The sequence below is a fragment of the Solanum dulcamara genome, chromosome 11 (assembly GCF_947179165.1).
Source record: "Solanum dulcamara chromosome 11, daSolDulc1.2, whole genome shotgun sequence".
NCBI lineage: Eukaryota > Viridiplantae > Streptophyta > Magnoliopsida > Solanales > Solanaceae > Solanum > Solanum dulcamara.
In genome coordinates this window covers 58,629,481-58,649,915 of record NC_077247.1, presented here as the reverse complement: position 1 = coordinate 58,649,915, position 20,435 = coordinate 58,629,481, and the positions used below count along the sequence as shown (strand labels likewise).

The 20,435-nt window shown below is 35.4% G+C and overlaps 4 protein-coding genes across 4 annotated transcripts; 2 read left to right on the top strand and 2 right to left on the bottom strand.

Moving 5' to 3' along the window:
• Positions 1 to 1,157: 1,157 nt before the first annotated feature.
• LOC129874608 (uncharacterized) lies at positions 1,158 to 6,623 on the bottom strand. The gene is made up of 8 exons (XM_055949917.1): positions 6,181 to 6,623; positions 5,994 to 6,086; positions 5,242 to 5,320; positions 4,640 to 4,718; positions 3,304 to 3,343; positions 3,086 to 3,220; positions 2,808 to 2,945; positions 1,158 to 2,480 (listed from the first exon to the last, which is right to left on the bottom strand). The coding sequence occupies exons 1-8, from the start codon at positions 6,402 to 6,404 to the stop codon at positions 2,201 to 2,203; spliced, it is 1,068 nt and encodes a 355-aa protein (XP_055805892.1). The 5' UTR covers positions 6,405 to 6,623; the 3' UTR covers positions 1,158 to 2,200.
• Positions 6,624 to 7,237: 614 nt separating this feature from the next.
• LOC129872973 (lysM domain receptor-like kinase 4) lies at positions 7,238 to 9,515 on the top strand. Its single transcript, XM_055947942.1, has one exon. It carries the CDS (start codon positions 7,415 to 7,417, stop codon positions 9,350 to 9,352), a length of 1,938 nt encoding a protein of 645 aa, XP_055803917.1. The 5' UTR covers positions 7,238 to 7,414; the 3' UTR covers positions 9,353 to 9,515.
• An 85-nt stretch (positions 9,516 to 9,600) lies between these two features.
• Positions 9,601 to 13,071, top strand: LOC129872972 (lysM domain receptor-like kinase 4). The gene has a single exon (XM_055947941.1). The coding sequence runs from the start codon at positions 11,002 to 11,004 to the stop codon at positions 12,973 to 12,975; it is 1,974 nt and encodes a 657-aa protein (XP_055803916.1). The 5' UTR covers positions 9,601 to 11,001; the 3' UTR covers positions 12,976 to 13,071.
• Positions 13,072 to 13,453: 382 nt separating this feature from the next.
• Positions 13,454 to 19,091, bottom strand: LOC129873152 (protein DA1-related 1-like). Its single transcript, XM_055948186.1, has 12 exons — positions 18,591 to 19,091; positions 17,829 to 18,115; positions 17,555 to 17,645; positions 16,961 to 17,123; positions 15,734 to 15,854; positions 15,547 to 15,630; positions 15,284 to 15,403; positions 14,872 to 15,084; positions 14,704 to 14,766; positions 14,501 to 14,616; positions 14,322 to 14,380; positions 13,454 to 14,230 (listed from the first exon to the last, which is right to left on the bottom strand). Exons 2-12 carry the CDS (start codon positions 18,018 to 18,020, stop codon positions 13,893 to 13,895), a joined length of 1,560 nt encoding a protein of 519 aa, XP_055804161.1. The 5' UTR covers positions 18,021 to 18,115; positions 18,591 to 19,091; the 3' UTR covers positions 13,454 to 13,892.
• Between the last annotated feature and the right edge of the window lie 1,344 nt (positions 19,092 to 20,435).

The following is a 20,435-nucleotide window of genomic DNA, read 5'->3' as shown; positions in this document are numbered from 1 at the left end:
CATAACGCATTCGTCAAACACATTTTATTCTTTGTTTGTAAATTGCTTTTGCGCTTTATGCTTTGTTTGTAAATCGCATTTGCCAAATGCGTTTTATGCTTTGTTTGTAATAGGACTTTAGCTAAATTAAGATGTGTCGCAGAAATTTGATCATAGTTCAAAAGTACTTATGCATTTTTCCAATACTTAATACGTAATTTGTTTGAATATTATTTAATCAAAGCTTATTTCAAAAAAAAAATCGGTGAAAACTGTTTTGTTTTTTTAAGGAGTGTAAAGGTAATGGCAATTCATCTCTCTCTTTTTTTTTTTTTTTAATGATCATGATCTGAAGTAGCATAAATGGGATTTCTTGAAGTATTTACAATCTAGCAACGTATGCATTTTTATTTCTACCATATCGTTTTCTTTATTATTAGATAATTTTATGCTAAAAATATTATAGAGTAGCCCTCCCCCCCCCCCCCAACTTTTTTCGAAAAAGATACTTTTATAAATCCGAAAGGCATAATACATAAATTGGCTCTTAAACTTGCTTTCAAATTTTAAGTATGACCTCAAACTTTCATAGTGCACAAGTATGCACTTTATCTATTCATTTCTTAAATAAAATAACACGCGAAATCCACAGCCTTATTGTGTGATATACAAATGCTCCCACGTAGATTTTTTAGCCACTCAGTGGCTGTCACATAATTAAAAACTTTACATGTATTTTATATTAAAAAAACAAAGAAAATAAAGGAAACAAAAGAAAAGGTGTTCATTAAGGGTAGAGTTGTCATTTCTACTTTTTTTATACAGTTGTGGGCCTCGAAAATTACACCTGACGTGCCTGAATTTCGTTCCGATCACGCGTTATGTCAGGTGGGATTCACATATTTTTTTGTTTAAGAAATGTATAGTTAAAGTGCCTACTTATGCACTATAAAAGTTGAAGATTATACTTAAAATTTGAAATCAAGTTTAAGGGTTAATTCATGTATTATGTCAATCCAAAATCTATATAGGGATTTGAGACGAACTCTAAACAAGATATACGGGACAGAAACTATGTGGCTCGAATGCAGCAGACATTAAAAGACAACATCGCTTAACTAGCATTTGTCATTTTTTGTTTTAACAACATTTGCCATTAGTGTCGGTAACTCTCCAGTAATTGAAGGGGGGACCTTAAACTGCGGTTTCTGATTTTACGTATCACTCCTGTAAAAGGATGCATAGAGTGTGTCATGTTGAATTAAGTACGCTATATTGGCCAAGTTCAACTAATCGTAATTTTCATATTCTCAATCCTGATTGTACAATATTTGCTATATTTATCAGTCTTCAAGTAATAACAAATCTATTACTCATCGATTGTACCAGGGGTTGCTGTCATCAGTTTTGAACAAATGACGTGTATTCCACTTGATGAGCATCGCAGGTAGAGACAGAAGAGTCGATGGAATGGGGCAATTCACCATTATCGTTAAAACATATTAATTGACCTGCAATATGTCAAAAATCATATCAGGATAATATAGTATAGCTAGCGACAAAAGATTTTTCATAGATGCGGCAAACAGGCGCTGCACAGCTTGGTGGATTATGACTATGACACGTTCCCACCATCATTTTACACTTGTTACCAATCCCTATCTACATACTTTATTGTCAACAACAATAAAGTATGATGTTTATCCTCAACCCACCTTTAATTTCTGAGATAGATATCCTAGACTGGCAACCTCAACCATCTTCATATAAATTGAATCATATATGATAAATAAAAGAATTGAGATATTGGATCTCAGCACTACGTAATATCCTAAATAAAATCTGGAAATTCTATTTGTCCACTTGTTTAATGTCTTAACAACGTAACTGTATTCTTGTTTATCTTAAATTTCCCAACTCCCAAATCTAATCTATCCAAATTTTGAGAAGAAAAGATAGAAAAGGCTCCATCGTGTATGTCACATGGTCTTACTATGCGGACGGGATTGTCCAACGCCAACCATGTCACATCACTATCTTATCATCTGTATTTGAAAAAATAAAAAGGATAACAAATTGTCATGCAAATATTCTTTTTGAATATCTGGATTCTGAGCTTCATCACGTCTACAAAATTACTTTTATGTTTGTATCCTAATGCTCAACCACTTCATCCTTTGACATCAGTAAACACTACAGATAATTGCACACAGGGACGTAATCAACTTAGGGGAAATGGATTTTCCACATGCTCAATGATGCTCCTCAATCCAGATTCATATGTAGGGTAAAGCAGCCTCACTCCCAGTTCAGTTTTAATGCGTTTATTGGAGACTCGCTTCTCTCCCCTTGAAGCTCCCTGCGGGATTAGAGACTTTGCCTCTTCAGCAGAGTTGCTGGAGCTTACGTGGCCTGGCCATTTCTCCTCAACCAAGTTCGTAGCAAACTTAAATACCTGCTCTCTAGGAGCAGGATCATCATCAACTACGTTGTATATCTTCCTGAAATGCCAAACCAGACAATCAATTGATTAAAGATGAAACTAAGAAGCTAATTACATAGAAAGACGAAAAGTACCCCCATCAAAATGAGCTGGAAGTTATTGCACATAGAAACCACTGGAGCAGAAGCAAATAAAAAAGTGTGCTAAAAGATTCTAATCAAATTTTATGCAGTCAATATATTACAAACTTTTAGAGGCATAACTGAATAGATCAACACAGAACTACACATGAATTATCTTGGAAAAAAGAAGCTTTATCAACATAAACCATGCATTTAAGACAGTCCAATTGGATGAACAAAGAGTAATGTTATTGAATGTATACCCACGAGATGGCCTCTGTATGCTGGCCTTAAGAGCCTGGCAGATGTCAGCAACATGAATACGGGATGTATAATGCCTAGAAAGTCTCATCTTCTGACCTTTTGACAGAGGCTCTTGCTTGAGAATGGTGTCAACAGCACTGCATAAAAACATTAGTAAATACAAGTTATTGTGCAACTAAATCATAGAGTGCTTCATTAAACTAAGTGCTACATGTAACATATCTGGAGGAAAAACAATAGCAATGTCCAATTAGAGTAAACATGTCCTCATCACAACCTTCTACCAGGACCATATATGCCACCCAATCTAAATATTTGGGCAGTGACCTTTACATCACAAGCCAGATGTAACCATCCTTCCTCAGCAGCTATCCTTGCTTTTGCCAATTCAGTTGCCGGGCTTGGTGGAAACCTGAAATATGGTAACACATAAATCTAGGATGACTAGGTTGAATGCACCAAAGAGATTAAAGAGCTTGGTTAATGTAGACTTACTCTTCATCAACCCATGCACCACCAGAGTCTCCATAAACACCTATTAGTCCAAAAGGGAAAAAAAATCTCAGGATCAGTAGCCACAAACATATTTTGCGAATATAGTCTGTCTAAAGAAATAGTTTTACCATATAGCAGTGTGAATAACTATACCTTCGTTTATTCAGGGAAAGAGGCTAGCATGTCACATGAGATACATGTTTTACCTTGAGAATAAAAACCATAAGTATACTAATAATCCCTCCATCTCAATAAGCTAACCTAATTTATTTCAAAGCGCATCCCAGAAAACTTGAGCCCTTTCCTTTAATATAATTGTTTCTCCCTACAACAATTAGATTAACACAAACTTAACTAATTTATATTTGTTTTTTTGATGAAGAACTTAACTAATTCATATTGTTTCTAACTTGATTAAATATCATTCATACCGATTAATCCAATTTTTTATTTCAAATGATTTATTGAACCACTTTTATTATACCAACCTCAATATAATAATCTACTAAAAGATTTAACTATATTGAAGTTTAGTTAAAGTTGCAGGACAAATCAGGTTTAGTTTATTGGGAAGGAGGTAGTATATTTGTACCTTCCTTGTTTTTACGTTCTTCAAAGAAATAGGTGTAGATATACTTATCAAAATGTAATAGGTTCACACACTGACCCATATAAGTCATTTAAAAAAAAAATCTTATTTGTATGCAATTTTTTTGACAAGTAGCTAACAACATAGAACAGCAAAGGAGTATACTTTAATGGATGTGAGCAAAGAAGCAATAAGAACTCAGCTGTATTTAGTTTCCAGAATAGCCAAGAAAAACAATTCAGAATGTTTTTTAAGTTCTTATTTTCAAGGCATGCTGTAACACCTGAATGGACTAACTAATCTCTCCAATGGATGAGAAAAAGAGAACATTCTTTGTTTAAACAATGGCTTGAGGGAAGTCCAATTTTTTTATAGATGCAGTTTTTATTGCCTTATAAAAGTAAACTCGCTTTAACATAATTTCCTAATTGTCAGAACTATTTTCTCCCTTTTTTGTGTGTTTTTACCCCCTCCCTAGGAGCTCTCACCTTTTTACTCGAACCCAAAACCTGAAGATTGGAGTTGAAGGGTGCTTACCACCTGAGCAACCCCTCTTGTCTATTTTCTCCTTTCTATTAGGGAAAAAAAGAGGAAGACGCAGAAGAAAAAGGAATGAAACCAGTACTTTTGGAGAGTAAATCTACAAGGACTTTCAGTTCATCTTAATAATTGTGTTGGGTCAAAATAAGACATCTAGAACAATAAAATTGCAAACTTTCGTCCTGCATTAGTGAAAAAAAGACATACTTGTCGATGACAAGTAACCAAGCCACTGGAGGTTACCATCCTTCAGTCTTTCTTTTAGCAATTCTTTATGTTGAAGCATCTGCAGTACACACAACTATTACTAGACATTCAAGCAAGTAGATAGGTAAGTTAAGAAACCTCTTCGACAGTTTATCATGATATCATACAGCTCCATTCCAGATTATATAGTTACAATGAAAGTCCCAAGTTTTATGGCTTCTGTGCATGAACATTACCTTATTGTTAGATCAAAAAATAAACGATCTCCAATTTGATGATATTGCTAACTATTGAGCATAATAGAAAAACTGTCCCTAAGAAGAAGAATTCTAACACCTAAAGAAACCAAAAAGAAATTTAAGGAAGACAACAAGAAATAATTATTTACTCCTCTACTGTTCAACAATAATTAACTTCTCTACTGTTAACTTTTATTTTTATATCATAGCTCATTTCCATATCGTGACAGAAAAGATCGTTAGGAACGTCTACAATTAACACCATCAATAAAAATATTCACATGGGAGGTCTCTATGATTAACACGCCTTATGCATGCCATATTGCTTACTATAACAGCAGGCATAATATCAAGTAAATTTACCGGATCTCCAACACCCAAAACTGGAGGGACAGAGATAAGAAGATGTGAGTGGAATTTCATGATATCGAGGACCTCATTTCTGAAAGATAGAGCAGAAATACTTATCAGAACAGGGGGTAATAGGTCGAGTGTTTCTTCTATAAAACCGCCTACAAGTATGGAGGTTTAGATATGTGAACCCACATTTACACCCTAGATCAGAAATTAATGGACACATTAGTCCAGATATAAGAAACACGACCTAACTTTGATCTTATTGGATGAAAGTAGCTATTACAAAAACGGTGGGAAAGGAACTGAATCCAAAGAAACTTCAATTCACTTAGGAGTATCATTTAAATTCACCTACCTAGTTAAATAAACACATGATTTGCCTCTTTTTTCTTGGATTTTAAAGAATTCAATTATTCTCCTGTTGTTTTCCTTATAGTATGTCTTTTTACCATATCACTTTCTAACCATTTTAGCCATTGACTAATGTGCAGTAGTAGTTTGTCATGTACAGCGAAATCCCAAGAGATTCCCTTATCTCTAGTGTGTTACTTTAGGAGGCATTCGGAAAATGACTAGTTGCATCCAGACGGGTTGGTCCATATTCAACTTTAGACAAAATTTGCAGCAACGAAATAATTTGTTATGTTAATAAAGTTGAGGGCGAAGCTTCCCACAACAGAAGAGTGAATCCATATGACTTCATTCTGATTTCTGACCAAAGAACATACATGAATAAGAGAGATGTCTGGAAAACTCACTGTGGTTCACTGGCGTCAAATATGTGAGCATGGAACCCCATTTCCTCTAATTTCTTCTTCCGGGCAGTACTAGTACAAGTTCCTGTAACTTCCCTACGCAATAAACAAATATTTAGAGCTTGCTTCTTTTCACAACTTCAACTAGTACGAAAAGAGGAAAAGGAGATCAAGCATAAGTCTTATTCACCATCCATTGCACTTCAAATCTGCAGCCAACAATTTTCCTACGAAACCCATCCCCAGAATGAACATTCGATTTTTCGAATCTGGGTTTTTAGTGCAAGATTCGTCACCTAGACTGCATTTAATATAGGGGGAAAACGGTGGCGTTTTAATAGAGTATACTCCGGCAGTTTGACCCTGCCGGAGATGAATAACGGCCGGTTGACTTGGTAGCCGGCAAATCTCCATTCCAGATAGCTCTATGCTCTGAAACCTTCAGGTAGTGGTTAAAACTTAAAACAGAAGTGATGGTCCCTCAAAACGGAAAGCTCGTAAGCCCATCCCAACGCGCTTTGGGCTAATAATATATGGGCCGTATCAGTGACTTGGTTCTAATCGGCCACAATAGAAAGCCCAAGTATAAAGGCTTCAGTTTTTCCCTTCTTCAACCAACCAAACAGGTTTAATTGTTAAAAACTATCTTTCCTACTTGTCAATTTATGTGACAAATGACAAGTTTCTATGTTTAATAATAATATTTTTATTTATTTATTATGAAATAATTTATAATCAAAGAAATATCTAAGAATTAAATATCATTTCTTTAAACCTTTTTCTAAAAGTTGACCAAAAGATTTGAAGTTGACAAAATCTCCAATTGAATAGTTGATGCTTCGGTCAATTTTGTTCAGCTGCTTCAAAGCTCTCCACAATCCACACGCTTTCATGCCTACAAAACAATTTTCCTTGTGCGAAAAGTTCAGGTGGGCCAATAGCAACTGCTCCATTTCTTTCCATTGTAGCCCAACTCTTGAATTTTTCATCTTTTTTTATTTCTCTTTACCATTAATAATTAACAGAGATCACGGGATTTTTAAAATTGAATAAATGAGAATGGGTGTTTAATCATTCTCCGGTTTTTTCTGAATGTCCAAATGCAATGTCTAGTTTTTTTTTTATAGTTAGATATATACATCCGTTATGTAAGTTGTAACAGTACACGTCCAATAGCGATGGGTCTGCCAGTAGACACAATATTTAATCTTCAAGGGTCAACCTACCAAATTATATCTCTGTTCTGTGGTTGATCAATTATTCTTGTTTGACTTTTTCCAAAAACCTTCTTCAAGCATTTACGTTGAATTTTCCTGCGGGACATTATTATGCCGCGTTGGTGTTTGATTAAAACTTCTGCTATGCTTATATAACAAACAATAATCTCTTCAACTCCTCTTTGTTGATTCTTCTGAGCTGAAAAAATGAATTATTCTCATCTCATCTTTGTTTTTACCATTATTCTTGCTTCTTCCTCTGTTTCAATTCTTGCACAACAGCCTTACTTTGGAACAGGAACAAATGACTGCAGCATCCAAGATATCTCCAATTCTGCTTTTGGGTACCTCTGCAATGGAGTTAACCGTAGTTGCCAATCTTATTTGACCTTCAGATCTCAACCCCCTTTCACTACCGTGGCCTCAATCTCTTCTCTATTGGGTGCTGACCCTTTTCAGCTCTCTCGGCTCAATTCAGTTTCTCAAAATGCTACCTTTAACACCAACCAAATGGTTCTTGTTCCTGTCACTTGTTCTTGTTCAGGTCAGTTTTATCAGTCAAATACATCTTATGTTGTCAGAAAAGATGATACTTTATTAAACATTGCAATGATTACCCTCCAAGGATTGTCAACTTGCCATTCTATCATCGCTGAGAACAATGAACCAGCCAATAATCTGGTTCTTGGTTCAAGAATTAATGTTCCTCTTCGATGCGCTTGTCCTACGAAAAACCAAACTGATGATGGTACAAAATATCTGCTTACTTATTTAGTTGCTTCTGGGGAATTTGTTTCTTTCATTAGTGATAAATTTGGGGTGGACTTTAGGGAAACTCTTGCTGCCAATAGAATATCAGAAGCTGCTCCTACTGTCTTGCCGAATACTACTCTATTAGTTCCTCTATTGAACCCACCTTTGAGTTCCCAAGTTACAGGACCGTCTCCACCACCTCCTCCCTCGACAACATCAACACCGCCTTCTGTCCCTGTATCGGAGAGTAGCTCGAAGAAAACTTGGATATATGTTGTGGCTGGTGTTGTTGGAGGACTTGTTGCTTTGTGTCTTCTGGGGGTGGTTATTTTCTTCTTGTTTTTCAGGAAAAGGGAAAAGAAAGCTGATCCACAGTTTGTTTCTGGAAGTTTTGAAGCAGATGAGAAACCGCTAAATAAGAAAGTTGAAGAAGAATCGAAGGAGTTTTTGGAAACTTTATCCAGCGTAGCTCAATCTGTTAAGGTTTACAAGTTTGAAGAGGTCAAAGCAGCCACAGAAAATTTCAGTCCTACATGTTTGATCAAGGGTTCTGTTTATCGGGGCACGATCAATGGGGATTTTGCTGCTATAAAGAAAATGAGTGGTGATGTATCAAAGGAAATTAATTTGCTGAGCAAAATTAACCATTTTAATCTTATTAGTCTCTCAGGAATTTGTTTCCATGATGGTCACTGGTATCTTGTATATGAATATGCTGCTAATGGACCATTAAGTGATTGGATATGCCATCATAGTGGTGAACAGAAGTCACTTGATTGGACACAAAGAGTACAGGTTTCTCTTGATGTGGCCACAGGGCTTAACTATCTCCATAGCTACACATCCCCTCCTCATGTTCACAAGGATTTAAACGGTAGTAATATTCTTCTTGATGGTGATTTAAGGGCCAAGATTGCTAACTTTGGTTTAGCAAGGTCAGCGGATGGACAAGAAAGTGAGTTTGCATTGACAAGGCACATCGTTGGGACCCAAGGTTACATGGCACCTGAGTATTTGGAGAATGGGCTAGTCTCCCCAAAGCTGGATGTCTATGCATTTGGAGTTCTGTTGCTGGAGATTCTCACTGGGAAAGAAGTTTCTGCTTTATATGAAGGCTCAAATACAAACTTGGCTGAGATGTTGATCCCGGTGCTTCATGACGAAGATGCAAAGGAGAATTTGAGCAACTTCGTCGACCCTTCTCTGCAAGGGAAGTACCCTGCAGAACTTGCCATTGCCGTGGTCAGATTGATCAATAACTGCATAATGAAAGATCCTTCACATCGCCCTAGTACGAATGAGATTGTGCAATCTGTTTCAAGAATTATGACAGCCACAAACTCCTGGGAAATGTCATTTAGCACTTCAGGTTCACCACATAGATTGCCCTAGATCAATGATTGTAAGGTTTTCTTTTTTGTGTTTTTTCTATTTGGTTTTTCCTCCTCCCACATCTAGCATGATTTGTTTTGTGCATAAGTTTATTACCTTGTTTATGAATTTCGAAGAGCTACTGCACCATTTACCCTACATAAAAATCTGTTTAACATTTCAATCAAGCCACCTTGTGTTATCTTACTTATGTTCTTTCTTGCTCCGTGTAATGCATGTTGTCCTCCTCATGTTCCAGATATGTTCCAAGCGCAAACAGGTCCGGGCTTTAACCTAACAAAATAGAATGACTTCATAAATAATAAAGATCCTGGTAATTGGTAAACAACAGGACTAAACCTACCTAGAATCATAGATCAAGGCAGCAACTTGTTGGCTTTACCTTATAGTGATAATGGATCGCTGGGCCTGTCTTTTGGTTTTGCATCTCGTATTTTTGGTGACTATACAACTTGTGAACATAACGGGTTATGCTGGCTTATAAAGCCATGTTGAATCTGTAGAATCAGCTGAACGTCAATTAAGTATAAAGAAAAGCTAATTGATTGAACGAATATACTTTTATGTTCCCACTGATGCCACAATATTGAACTAGTCTAGCCGTCTGAAAACTAATTATTAACAAGATCATCTTTGAGTTCTAGAATTCGTTGGTCAAGAACCATAAAGTATTAGAAGGCTTTTGCACATGATGATGATGACATAGGTATGTGATCAAGAAGATGATAAAAGTGGGAACATTGACTTGTACCATTCAAACCCGATGACTAAATACATATCTGGGAGCAAAATGAAGGCAAAGGCCGGCTGACTAATTGTTTAATTTAATTTAACTTAACTTGTTCAAAAAGGACAACAGGCTAGTGGTTATTATTATTATTATTGTTTTTATTTTTGACCCTTGAATAGAAAGCAAATATCTGTGGAATAACGTGTTTAATGTATATTTGAGCTTCTTGTAATCAAATGATTTATGACTGGTATATTAAGTTGTGATCATTTTGGACTAAGATCCGGTAAAGTGCAGCAATATGGACAATTAGGTATCAAATAGCCGATCCAACTTGCATAGAGTAATGTATATTCGAACTTCTTGTAATCGAATGATTTATGACTGGTATATTAATTTTTGATCATTTTGGACTAACATCCGGTTAAGTGCAGCAATATGGACAATGAGGATTCAAATAGCCGATCCAACTTGCATAGAATTGAGCATAGTAGGAGTTGTAGCTGTTTATATTAAGTTGTGATCAAGTTAGAGTCTGCTATCTCAGCTTGCTTTCGTAAAATAATTCCTTGTGGCCTCTAGTGATTTCAATTTTCAGGATAAAATATTTCTTCCTCGATTTATTATGGACGTCACCTTTATAAGCAGTTGCATCTTAGTTTTTTGCAAGACTGTATAAAACAGAAATTACACACTAGACCCACTCATCAACCAAGGTCAACAGTTGATGATACAATACATTCTGTTTTAGAGAATGACATGAATCACCATTTTGAAACTTCCCTCATATGCTAATTGTTTAATAGTTAAATGTGGAAGGCTGCAATGGTTGTTAGATGAAAATGTCATTTAAATAGAATATTGCATCATTTCATAAGTGGTCTGCATCAATGTGGTGGCTTCATATTGTCAATGACATATGATGTTTGACTTCACATTGAAGGATATTTTATGTTTTCACTTGAGTTACAGTGCCCATAAGGGCATGTACCTCAACTTTCTCAGCTGCCATTGGATGACTCTGAGCAAACAGCTTACCATGGGTGATTTTCCGCTTATCTTTTTCATAAGTTTCATCATTTTAGCTTCAAAGGTCTATGCCCAACAAAATTATTCAGGCAATACTGTCATGAGTTGTGAAGGAACTAATGAAACAGGAACAACTTCTGCTTCTTTTCTCTATTCTTGCAATGGTGAAAAATTCTCCTGTCTATCATTCCTGATTTTTAGATCACAATCTCCTTATAATTCTGTTTCTTCCATCTCAAAACTCCTATCTTCGGATCCTGATGAGATAGTCCACATCAACAATATCTCAAGGTCTAAAATATTGGATCAGAACCAAGAAGTTATAGTTCCAGTAAATTGTTCATGTTCAGGTCAGTACTATCAAGCTGACACTTTTTATGTTATACCAAGCAAATATGATACTTATTTTCTCATCGCAACCAGCACGTATCAGGGGTTATCTACTTGCAGTGCTCTTGTACATGAAAATGTCTACAATGCACTGGATCTGTTTCCGGGTCTAAATTTGCGGGTACCACTCAGATGTGCCTGTCCTACAAGGGATCAGTCAAGAAATGGTGTGAAATATCTGGTGACTCATTTGGTTACTTGGGGGGACAACGTTTCTAGCATTAGCACAGAGTTTAGTGTCAGTAGTCAAAGTACCGCATATGCAAATGGATTATCTGAAAATTCAGTTCTTTATCCTTTCACAACAATACTGATTCCTCTGCCAAAAGAACCTTCAAGCTCCCAAACAAGGACTATTAAGAGAGAGCACACAGAAATATTGTACCCTTCTAGGCACAAAATATCATACAGCAGTCTTTTCATTGGGGTAGGAACTGGTGTTTCCCTTGCAGTCCTCTGTTTTATCTTGTTCATTGTCTTAAAACATAAAAAGGAAAACAAAAGAGGTGAAGTACTTGGGAACCGAAGACAAGGGAAACAAAAAAGGAATTTACCAGAACATGTCCTGGAAAGTATAGTTGGTGAAGATCAAATGATTAAAGTCTATGAATTTGAAGAACTGGTGGCTGCAACTGAAAACTTCAGCTCGCGAAAAAGATTAGGTAATTGTGTTTACAAAGGGGTCCTTCGAGGAAAACTGATGGCCATCAAGGAGATGCGGACAGACATATCAAAGGAGGTTAAATTCCTTGCAAAGATCAACCATTTCAATTTAATTAGCCTCACTGGTGTCTGTAAGCATCATCAACTATCCTATCTTGTTTTTGAGTTCATGGAAAATGGATCTTTAAAAGAATGGCTTTTCAAGGATGATAACGCCGAGGCTCAGAGCTGGAATTCCAGAATTTGTATTGCCTTAGATATCGCGGATGGTCTAGATTATATTCATAACTTCGCAGCTCCAGCCTATGTGCACAATAACATTAGTAGTAACAGTATCTTACTGAACAGACATCTAAGGGCCAAGATTTCAAATTTTAGCCTGGCGCGGTCAGCTAACAATGAAGGAAAGGAAAGTTCATCTATGAAATTCTTCGAGGGAAACAATGGCTACTTGGCACCAGAGTACATTGAAACTAGCCAGGTTACTCCCAAGATAGATATCTATGCATTTGGGATCGTTTTGTTGGAGATAATGACAGGAAAAGGGGCTGTTTTTGAGCAGGATGGAAAAGAAGTACTCTTGTCAGAGACGGTGCTTGAAAGTATGGATAAAGAATCTAAAATTCAAGAACTCACAGATCCAAGGCTACAAGTTAAGCACCCTCTTGGTTACATAATTCAACAAACTGATCTCGTTCTTCGATTGGTGAAATTATGTGCAGCATGCTTGACAATGGAACCTGAAAGAAGACCAAGTGCAACTGAAGTAATATATACCTTAATCAATATCCAGTCAGATGTACAAACCTAGAAACCTTACGTACAAAATGAATAAGTGCTGATATGTTATGTTCAGACAGGTTCCAACAGTGAACTTTTGTTTCTTAAATGTAAAGTTGAGACTTTAGTTGTGGCCTCTATACTGTTTATTTACTCCCCCTTTCCTTTTCTCTTTTCTTTGTTTTCTCTCAATGGGCTCTGAAATATTAGTTCTTGATGGATGCGATTAAATAAAATATACAACATCAACTGTTTCAGCTGCAAGAAAAATGCAGAAAATAAACAGACACGAGGACTGCAATATGCAGTAAATTGTGGAGAGAGCTCATCGTTGCAATTGCATCTTTTATGTTACTATAGCTTTGTCTGTATGATTCTCTCTTGTCGTATATGAATCCTCTCTATCCAGTTTGCTCAATCCAATGAATTTAGTGATTCATTATAGTTAAACTATTTTTACTATGACCGTCATCCTAATGCAGTCCTCCTCAACCAAAAATGTTCTCTGATTAAGATGAAAAATAAGAGAATACCACCATATAATTACAATTTACAGGAGAAGGCAAACACGATATTACACCATATAATTACAGGAGCATGCAAATACGATATATGTGCTGCTTCACACATTACATGGAGTCAATTAGGCCTATACGATCAATCTTCCTTTTCTCCAACAAAAAATGAATCACCTTTTGGGGGACAGGAAGAAAGGATATACTTGTGCATCACTATGTTTGGATTTCCTTTATATGAATAAGTATACACTTGAAACAGACACAAGTGGTATTAAACATTTCTGTGTCTTATTGCTGCATTTACTCTTTACCTTTTCATTATTGTGTTATGATTATAATTGTATGTGCTATTTGGTCCTACAAAACTAGTATAGAAGGTTTGTTTAGAACATCCGCGTTGAAGTGGAAACACTCAGAATGACTGAAAATTTTAACACGGGAAGGTTCCTGTAAGCCGGATGTGATCAAGTGTCGTCTTGAGGCCATACTTGAGCACCGCCTTATTGCCTTCTCTGAATCCATCCCCATAAGCTGCTGAGGTATCTGATTCAATCTGGTGCTTAAAAAAATCACCCAGTTTCTTTTCAAAGTCGGAACGTTTCCCTTTCTTTGATGAAGTAGATGGTGATGAAGAGGACGATGAGGATGCAGAGGAAGATGCAGAAGTTGAAGTACTACCAGAACCAGCTATAATTTCAGAGTCCAACCACATGTGAGCTAAAACTTGGCAGATACCTTCTTCCACTTCTGGACTTAAACTCGGATAACCTAATAATCATTTGAATGGAGAACTTATCTTCAGAATCTTAATATATAAAAGGATATCTCATTCAAGTGTGATCGAAATCAAAAGATTCACCTTTAAGCCGCAACCATGCATGCATCATTTCATGAGCCAGAATTGAACCAGTCAATAACCTGGAAAAGTCTGAGTGATGAGTAAATTTGCCTTCAGATAAGAGTGAAGTAAAAGTTTCTTATGAGGTATGTTTTTTATACCATTCTATTAAGCATGAAAGGAAGTGTGACATTTATTACCTAGGAAGACCATACAAGATTAGAATAGCTGTCACTTCACAGTGTCGAATTAACCTGTAAGGCTCTGTAAACATATCTAAAATCCGATAACCACCAATCCGTGGTCGCCTTGAAATCTGAAATGTTTGTTTGAATCAAGACATATTTCATTTTGAACAGTATATGGCCATTAAGGAAAGTGCAGAAGAAGTGAAGATTCATACAGAGCTAATGGTCTGTTCTTCGGACAGGCATAGTCCTCGAGTCTCAGGCATGTGATGATGACCCTAGCAAGACAAACAAAAATGGAAGTTCGATGTTAGGTAACAGCTTTCTGGGCCTGTGATTGTATAGTGTCTTAAGAAATGGATAATTCTGAGCAGAACTCTCACATTCTTTTCTCCTTCCATCGCTTCATTTAATGCTTGTCTTTCAACTAGAAGCAAAGGAATTTGCTGCTCTACTTTCATATTTAAACCTTCATAAAATTCTTGTATCTCAAGATAAAGGGGTTGACATTCATGAGTGTCCATTATTGAAGAGTCCAAGCACTCTAGGCATAGCTTCCTACCATCTTCGAGTATCAGATATCTGGCATCTGCGGGCTACAAAAACAAGAAATCCGAACATTATATAACGAGAACAAGAAAAAAGAGAATGTCGCAGGTTGTGATGTATATTCAGGTTTTATAACTCTATTCCTATTTGTTCTGCTAATCTTTAAAGACTGATATGGACTTCACATCCTTAAAAACCTGTCAAACGCCAAAAACAAAATGTAGCAATAGTATACTAGCAGCTAACCTCCATTCTCTCACAACTGCAACAACGAGGTGTCCCATCAGTTTCATGTGATGGGCAATACTTCTGAAGCCAGAAAGGATGAGCTCTATATTCAATTAGACCAGCTGAATTTGATGGAATCTAAGCACATAAAAATGAAGGCAAAATACAAAAAAATGGTTAGACATATTTTACCAGACGATGAAGCTGTTGGATGCAGTAAAGTACATGATGCAATACCACTAATAAAATGTCAAACTAAAACAAAATGAATGAACACTTACAAAGTTCTTGCATACATCACATTTTGGGTGATGTTGTTCCTTGTAGCATGATTTATGGTATGGACGGTTATCTGACATTGAAAACTGTAAAAGACAAGAAATGAATTGCTTTTATTTTCAACAAGTCAAGGTACTGAAAGCACAATGGAATAAAAACCTATTCAAGTAAATTTGACTACGTTTAGACCTCATAGTCAGAAATTGGTTGATTGCAACCATGGCAACGGAAACATTCTGGATGCCAAACAGCTCCCATGCAACTTAAATATCTTCCGTGTCCAATTTCAGCATTGCAACCGGCACAAACCCTACACTCAAGACACATCAGTACATAAGTACACTTATCTGGAAAAAAATAGTGCTCAAGCAACCAGATGCTTTGAAAAGTCTTATGGTACCAAAATGAATAAATGAGTATGTGGCACATGCAGATTTATTCGCAAAGAACATAAAGGACCTGCTGGAGCTCTGTACTATGTTGAAATGCAAGAGAAACGAACAATGCAGTTCAGACTACAAGTACAAACCATCGATTTGGCGCTATGATTTAAGAAATCAATTCCTTTATTTGGTGAAAATAAAATGTACAAATTTAGAGACAACATAAAGAGTACTGCATATCACAAATTTCAACTTATCTTGAGAAAACCGTGCTAAAAGAGAGTATTAGAAACTATGCCATACGGAATGAGACAGATGGAGCAGTTCTTAAAGTATATATACATCTCAGAGCACTGCAACACAGATTTCAAGTGCCAAACATATTTCAAGTACCAAACATACTTAGCATTGAATTAGAATAGCCATAACCAATTGTTAATCTTATTACCCGTACAATATTCTGCAAATTTGAAAGGTTATTACTTGCTATTTTTTAATATTCATTGCATTACTGTTGTTAAGAACCACTTCACAGGAATGTTCTTGAAGCCAATAGATTGTTCTTCCACAGTATTTACATATTGCTAATTGATTTTATGCTTCTCGAAGCCAATAGATTCTTCTTCTTCCAGAGTATCACATACTGATAATTAATTTTATTCGCCTCTTCTTTGTAGACAAAGTGAGACTACTGAAGTTGATTGACCAATTTGCATCTCCATATTAAAACTCAAGTTCATGATACAGTGATCCTTTAGACTTTATAACGATTAGATTAGTGACTTTGCTTTTCACGAGCACCATGCTTGACTGAATAGTGGTTAAATCTAAGTCAGTAAGTCAAGGCATATACAAATTTTGCCTCTTGCATTCTTCTTTAATTATTTAAAGCATCAGTCTCAGCCATGATCCCGCAGAAAGATTGGTTTATAAGTTAACAAGGATATGACAAAAACAAAAAAAGGTTTACAACTCAATTCAGAGGGAAAATAATCAAAATGCGTCTGTTCCAGAAGAAGAGAAGAGGTCTTACCTATAACCATACGGAAAAGAGTATGAAACTGGTGGAAAGAGACTTCCATAATCATATCGAGGTGGTGGTGGTGGTGGTGGTGGTGGAGATGATGACTCCACATTCAAACTTTCCTGAAGAGCCTTGGCGAGCGCCTCGTCTTCCTCCAAGTAGGGTTCACTCTCTATAAGGTAGTGGCAGAAGATTAGGATAAACATGATTAGCAATCAAGCACAAATAACCTAGAACTGCATTAAAAAAGTAAAATTATACATTAGCCTAGATGCTATATAACCTCTGAATACACAATTCCTGATAAAAGAACAACAATAAATAAGTTCTATTATGTTCTGACCATGCTTGACAAAAACATCATTTTTTCTGATTGATTCTGCATTTATAACCACACAGATTCTCAAAAATAAAACAAGAACTTAGGACAAGAATTGCAGATTTATGCAAACACAACCATCTCAAATAAGACGAGTTTTACCCAAATTATTCAGATATAGCATACAATTCTATAATGAAATGAAGAATCTGTATTTTGTCATCAGAAGATCAATCTTTATAAAATGGAAGACATCCATAACTAATACTAGTTATGCTACTTACCGATTACTTTTTTCCCTTTCTGATCCTCTTCTGCTAGAGAAAGTGCAACGGCACGATCAATTTCTTCTTTATCAAAATCTGACAATGCATCCTACACTCAGTCCGTATTATCATATTCAGTTAGCAAGAGAAAGACTTTCGTTTTAAAATCTAGAACTTTCAGAGCATTTTCTCAGCAACATAGCTTGGGAAAATGCTCAGTTTGTAATGCACCAAGCAACCGTTAGAAAACACAGAACAACTTAAAGCAATTAGCAATAGAATCACTGATTACCACTGATGTAGTTGGTCCATCCCAAATTGTACTGTCCTCATACGCCCCATGATATTGCCCACCCTCATACCCCGAATGATATTGCCCGCCTTCGTAGCCCCCATGATATTGCCCACCCTCATACCCCCCATGGTATTGTCCACCAGAGATCCTGTGTGTGGAACCTCCAAATATCTTTTCTAACCAGCCCATAACACAATTGATATCACTGGTGTACAACAACTCCTACGCCTCAATCCCAAACAAGTTGTAGTTGGCTATATGAATCCGACACCAATAATAAACACCTGCAAAGCCAAATAAGGATATTTATTAGGTACTGCTTGTGGACTGTATTATCCATATCTGCTAGCGATCTCAAACTGATCCTATAAGTAACAAAATTAACATGAATTATAAGCAGAGTTGAAACTGCACATACAAATAGAAAGTCATCTACAAATTAGGCGAATGAATGATCAAGAAAAGCACAGAAGAAAAAAGATAGCAAATTCAACATGACTACTAATAGAGCCCATAATCAGCTGAGAGAAAACGACAATCTTCTCGAAAATTGTAATATCAACATAGTATATTTCTCATATTAAATAAGTTGTCCCATGAAAACTCATCACTGCAAAATAATGACCACCCACCAACCGTCACAAAGACAACCGACGATTGATTTAAGGTGTAATTTACCAAACCAGAGAAAAACATTTGAATTATTATGATCCAAGTTAAAAAATAATTAAAAAATTGTACAAATAGTTGGAGTCTCACTTCCAAATAGTTGAAAAGAATCAGCACAAGTTGAAGGAATCTGATGAATCAGGAGGAGACAAAGCATCAAATTCAGTTTGAAGGTAGGTCATGCCCCCAGAATTGGAGATGACACTAAAGATACCCATATCCCCACCATCATCATTCCACAGAAGAATAAAACTTGGCAAAATTACAAAAGGAAAAAAAAAAGTGGGGAATTCTTCTTGGCAGGTTCAGAGGAACATTCTAGTGGAAGTGTGAATAAGATAGAAAAGTAAAAGATAGAAAAGGAGAAACCAAATGAAAGGAATTGAATTCCAAGCTAAGTATAGGCCCAAAAAATCAAAAAAAAAAACAAAAAAAAAGTGTGAAACTTTATCAAAGAAGAGTAATTAGATGGGCGAAAATTGAATGAAGGGGGTAATGTGAAAAGTCTCATTATTTCAAATTGGAAAAAGTTGTGTGTTTTTCTTGAAGGTGGGACCTTTATACCATTGATTTGGTATCATCAGTCCACAAACCACAATATGTCAAAAAAGGATTAACTTAACTGCTAAACTTTCTCAATGAGAATGCGTCACCAGAGAAAGAGCAGACCAATTTTGGGGTCATCTTCCATACTGTTGAATCTTTTGGCCTTTTTCTTCAAGTGGGGGTACGCTACAGTGAACTTGATTATTGTCTTGAAATTTTTATTTTTTGCTGTGCTTTTCTGGTAAAAAATTGAAAAAGAAGGAAATTACTCATATTTTTTTGAGTGGCAGTTTAAGGATGTGTGGCAGGTGGGAAGTACAAATGAGAATCCCATCTCTCTTTGCTTAAACTTCTGACACCAAGTGACTGTCTACATTATGCTGTCCTATAAAATCGATTTGGCTTTTTCCAAACTTTAGTATAAGAATAAACCATTTCACCTGCTCTGTTTTGACTTAAAAACATCCACTTCCTTACTGCCCACTTGATTACTTCTCCATGTTGCACGTATTATTAACTGAATCAAGTTTTAATCTCCTCTTTTTTAATAATTACTTGGGAGAACTACTCCCTTTTCATTGTTTGAAGGTTATAATATTCGGAAAATGGTCAAATATATTTTTGTTTTATTGAAAATAATTTAAATATATTTTTTGTTATATTTTTGGTTTAAATATATCTTTTTTATTATATATTGGTATAAATTTACTCTTAATTTTAATAAAATAATAATTAAAAAAATTTAAATTAAATAATTCATTCTCAATTTTAAATATCTGATATTTTTAGTAATAAATAAAATTTCAAGTACTTATTTAAGATTATTTTTTTCAGAATTAATACAGTACTAATACATGAAATTTCTAATTACTAATTTGAGTCCTTTTTTATTACAAAATGATAAGACAAAAAAGTACTGCAAATTAGTATTTACAAAAATTTAATACTTAAAATTATGCAATGCATTCTGTATTGTCATTTCTAAGGGAAAAAAAATTAAAATTAGTACTTGAAAATTTTATTTATTCCTAAAAAAATTAGATAATTAAAATTGGGAATAAATTATTTAATTTTGAGCTTTTCAAGTATTATTTTGTTAAAATTAAGACTGAATTTGTATCAAAGTATAATGAGAAAGATATATTTGAACCAAAAATATAACATGAGAGATATATTTAGCTCAAAAATATAACCATGGGTATATTTAAACTATTTTTAATAGTAAAGGATATATTTGACCATTTTCCGTATAATGTTTTAGTAACAGTAATGTGCACCTAACTTTTCGGACACCTCAATTATTTTATTAAATATTTATCTTCTATCAACATGACAAAATCAAGAATTTTAATAAAATGTTTACTTTTATTGAATATTTACCTTCTATTG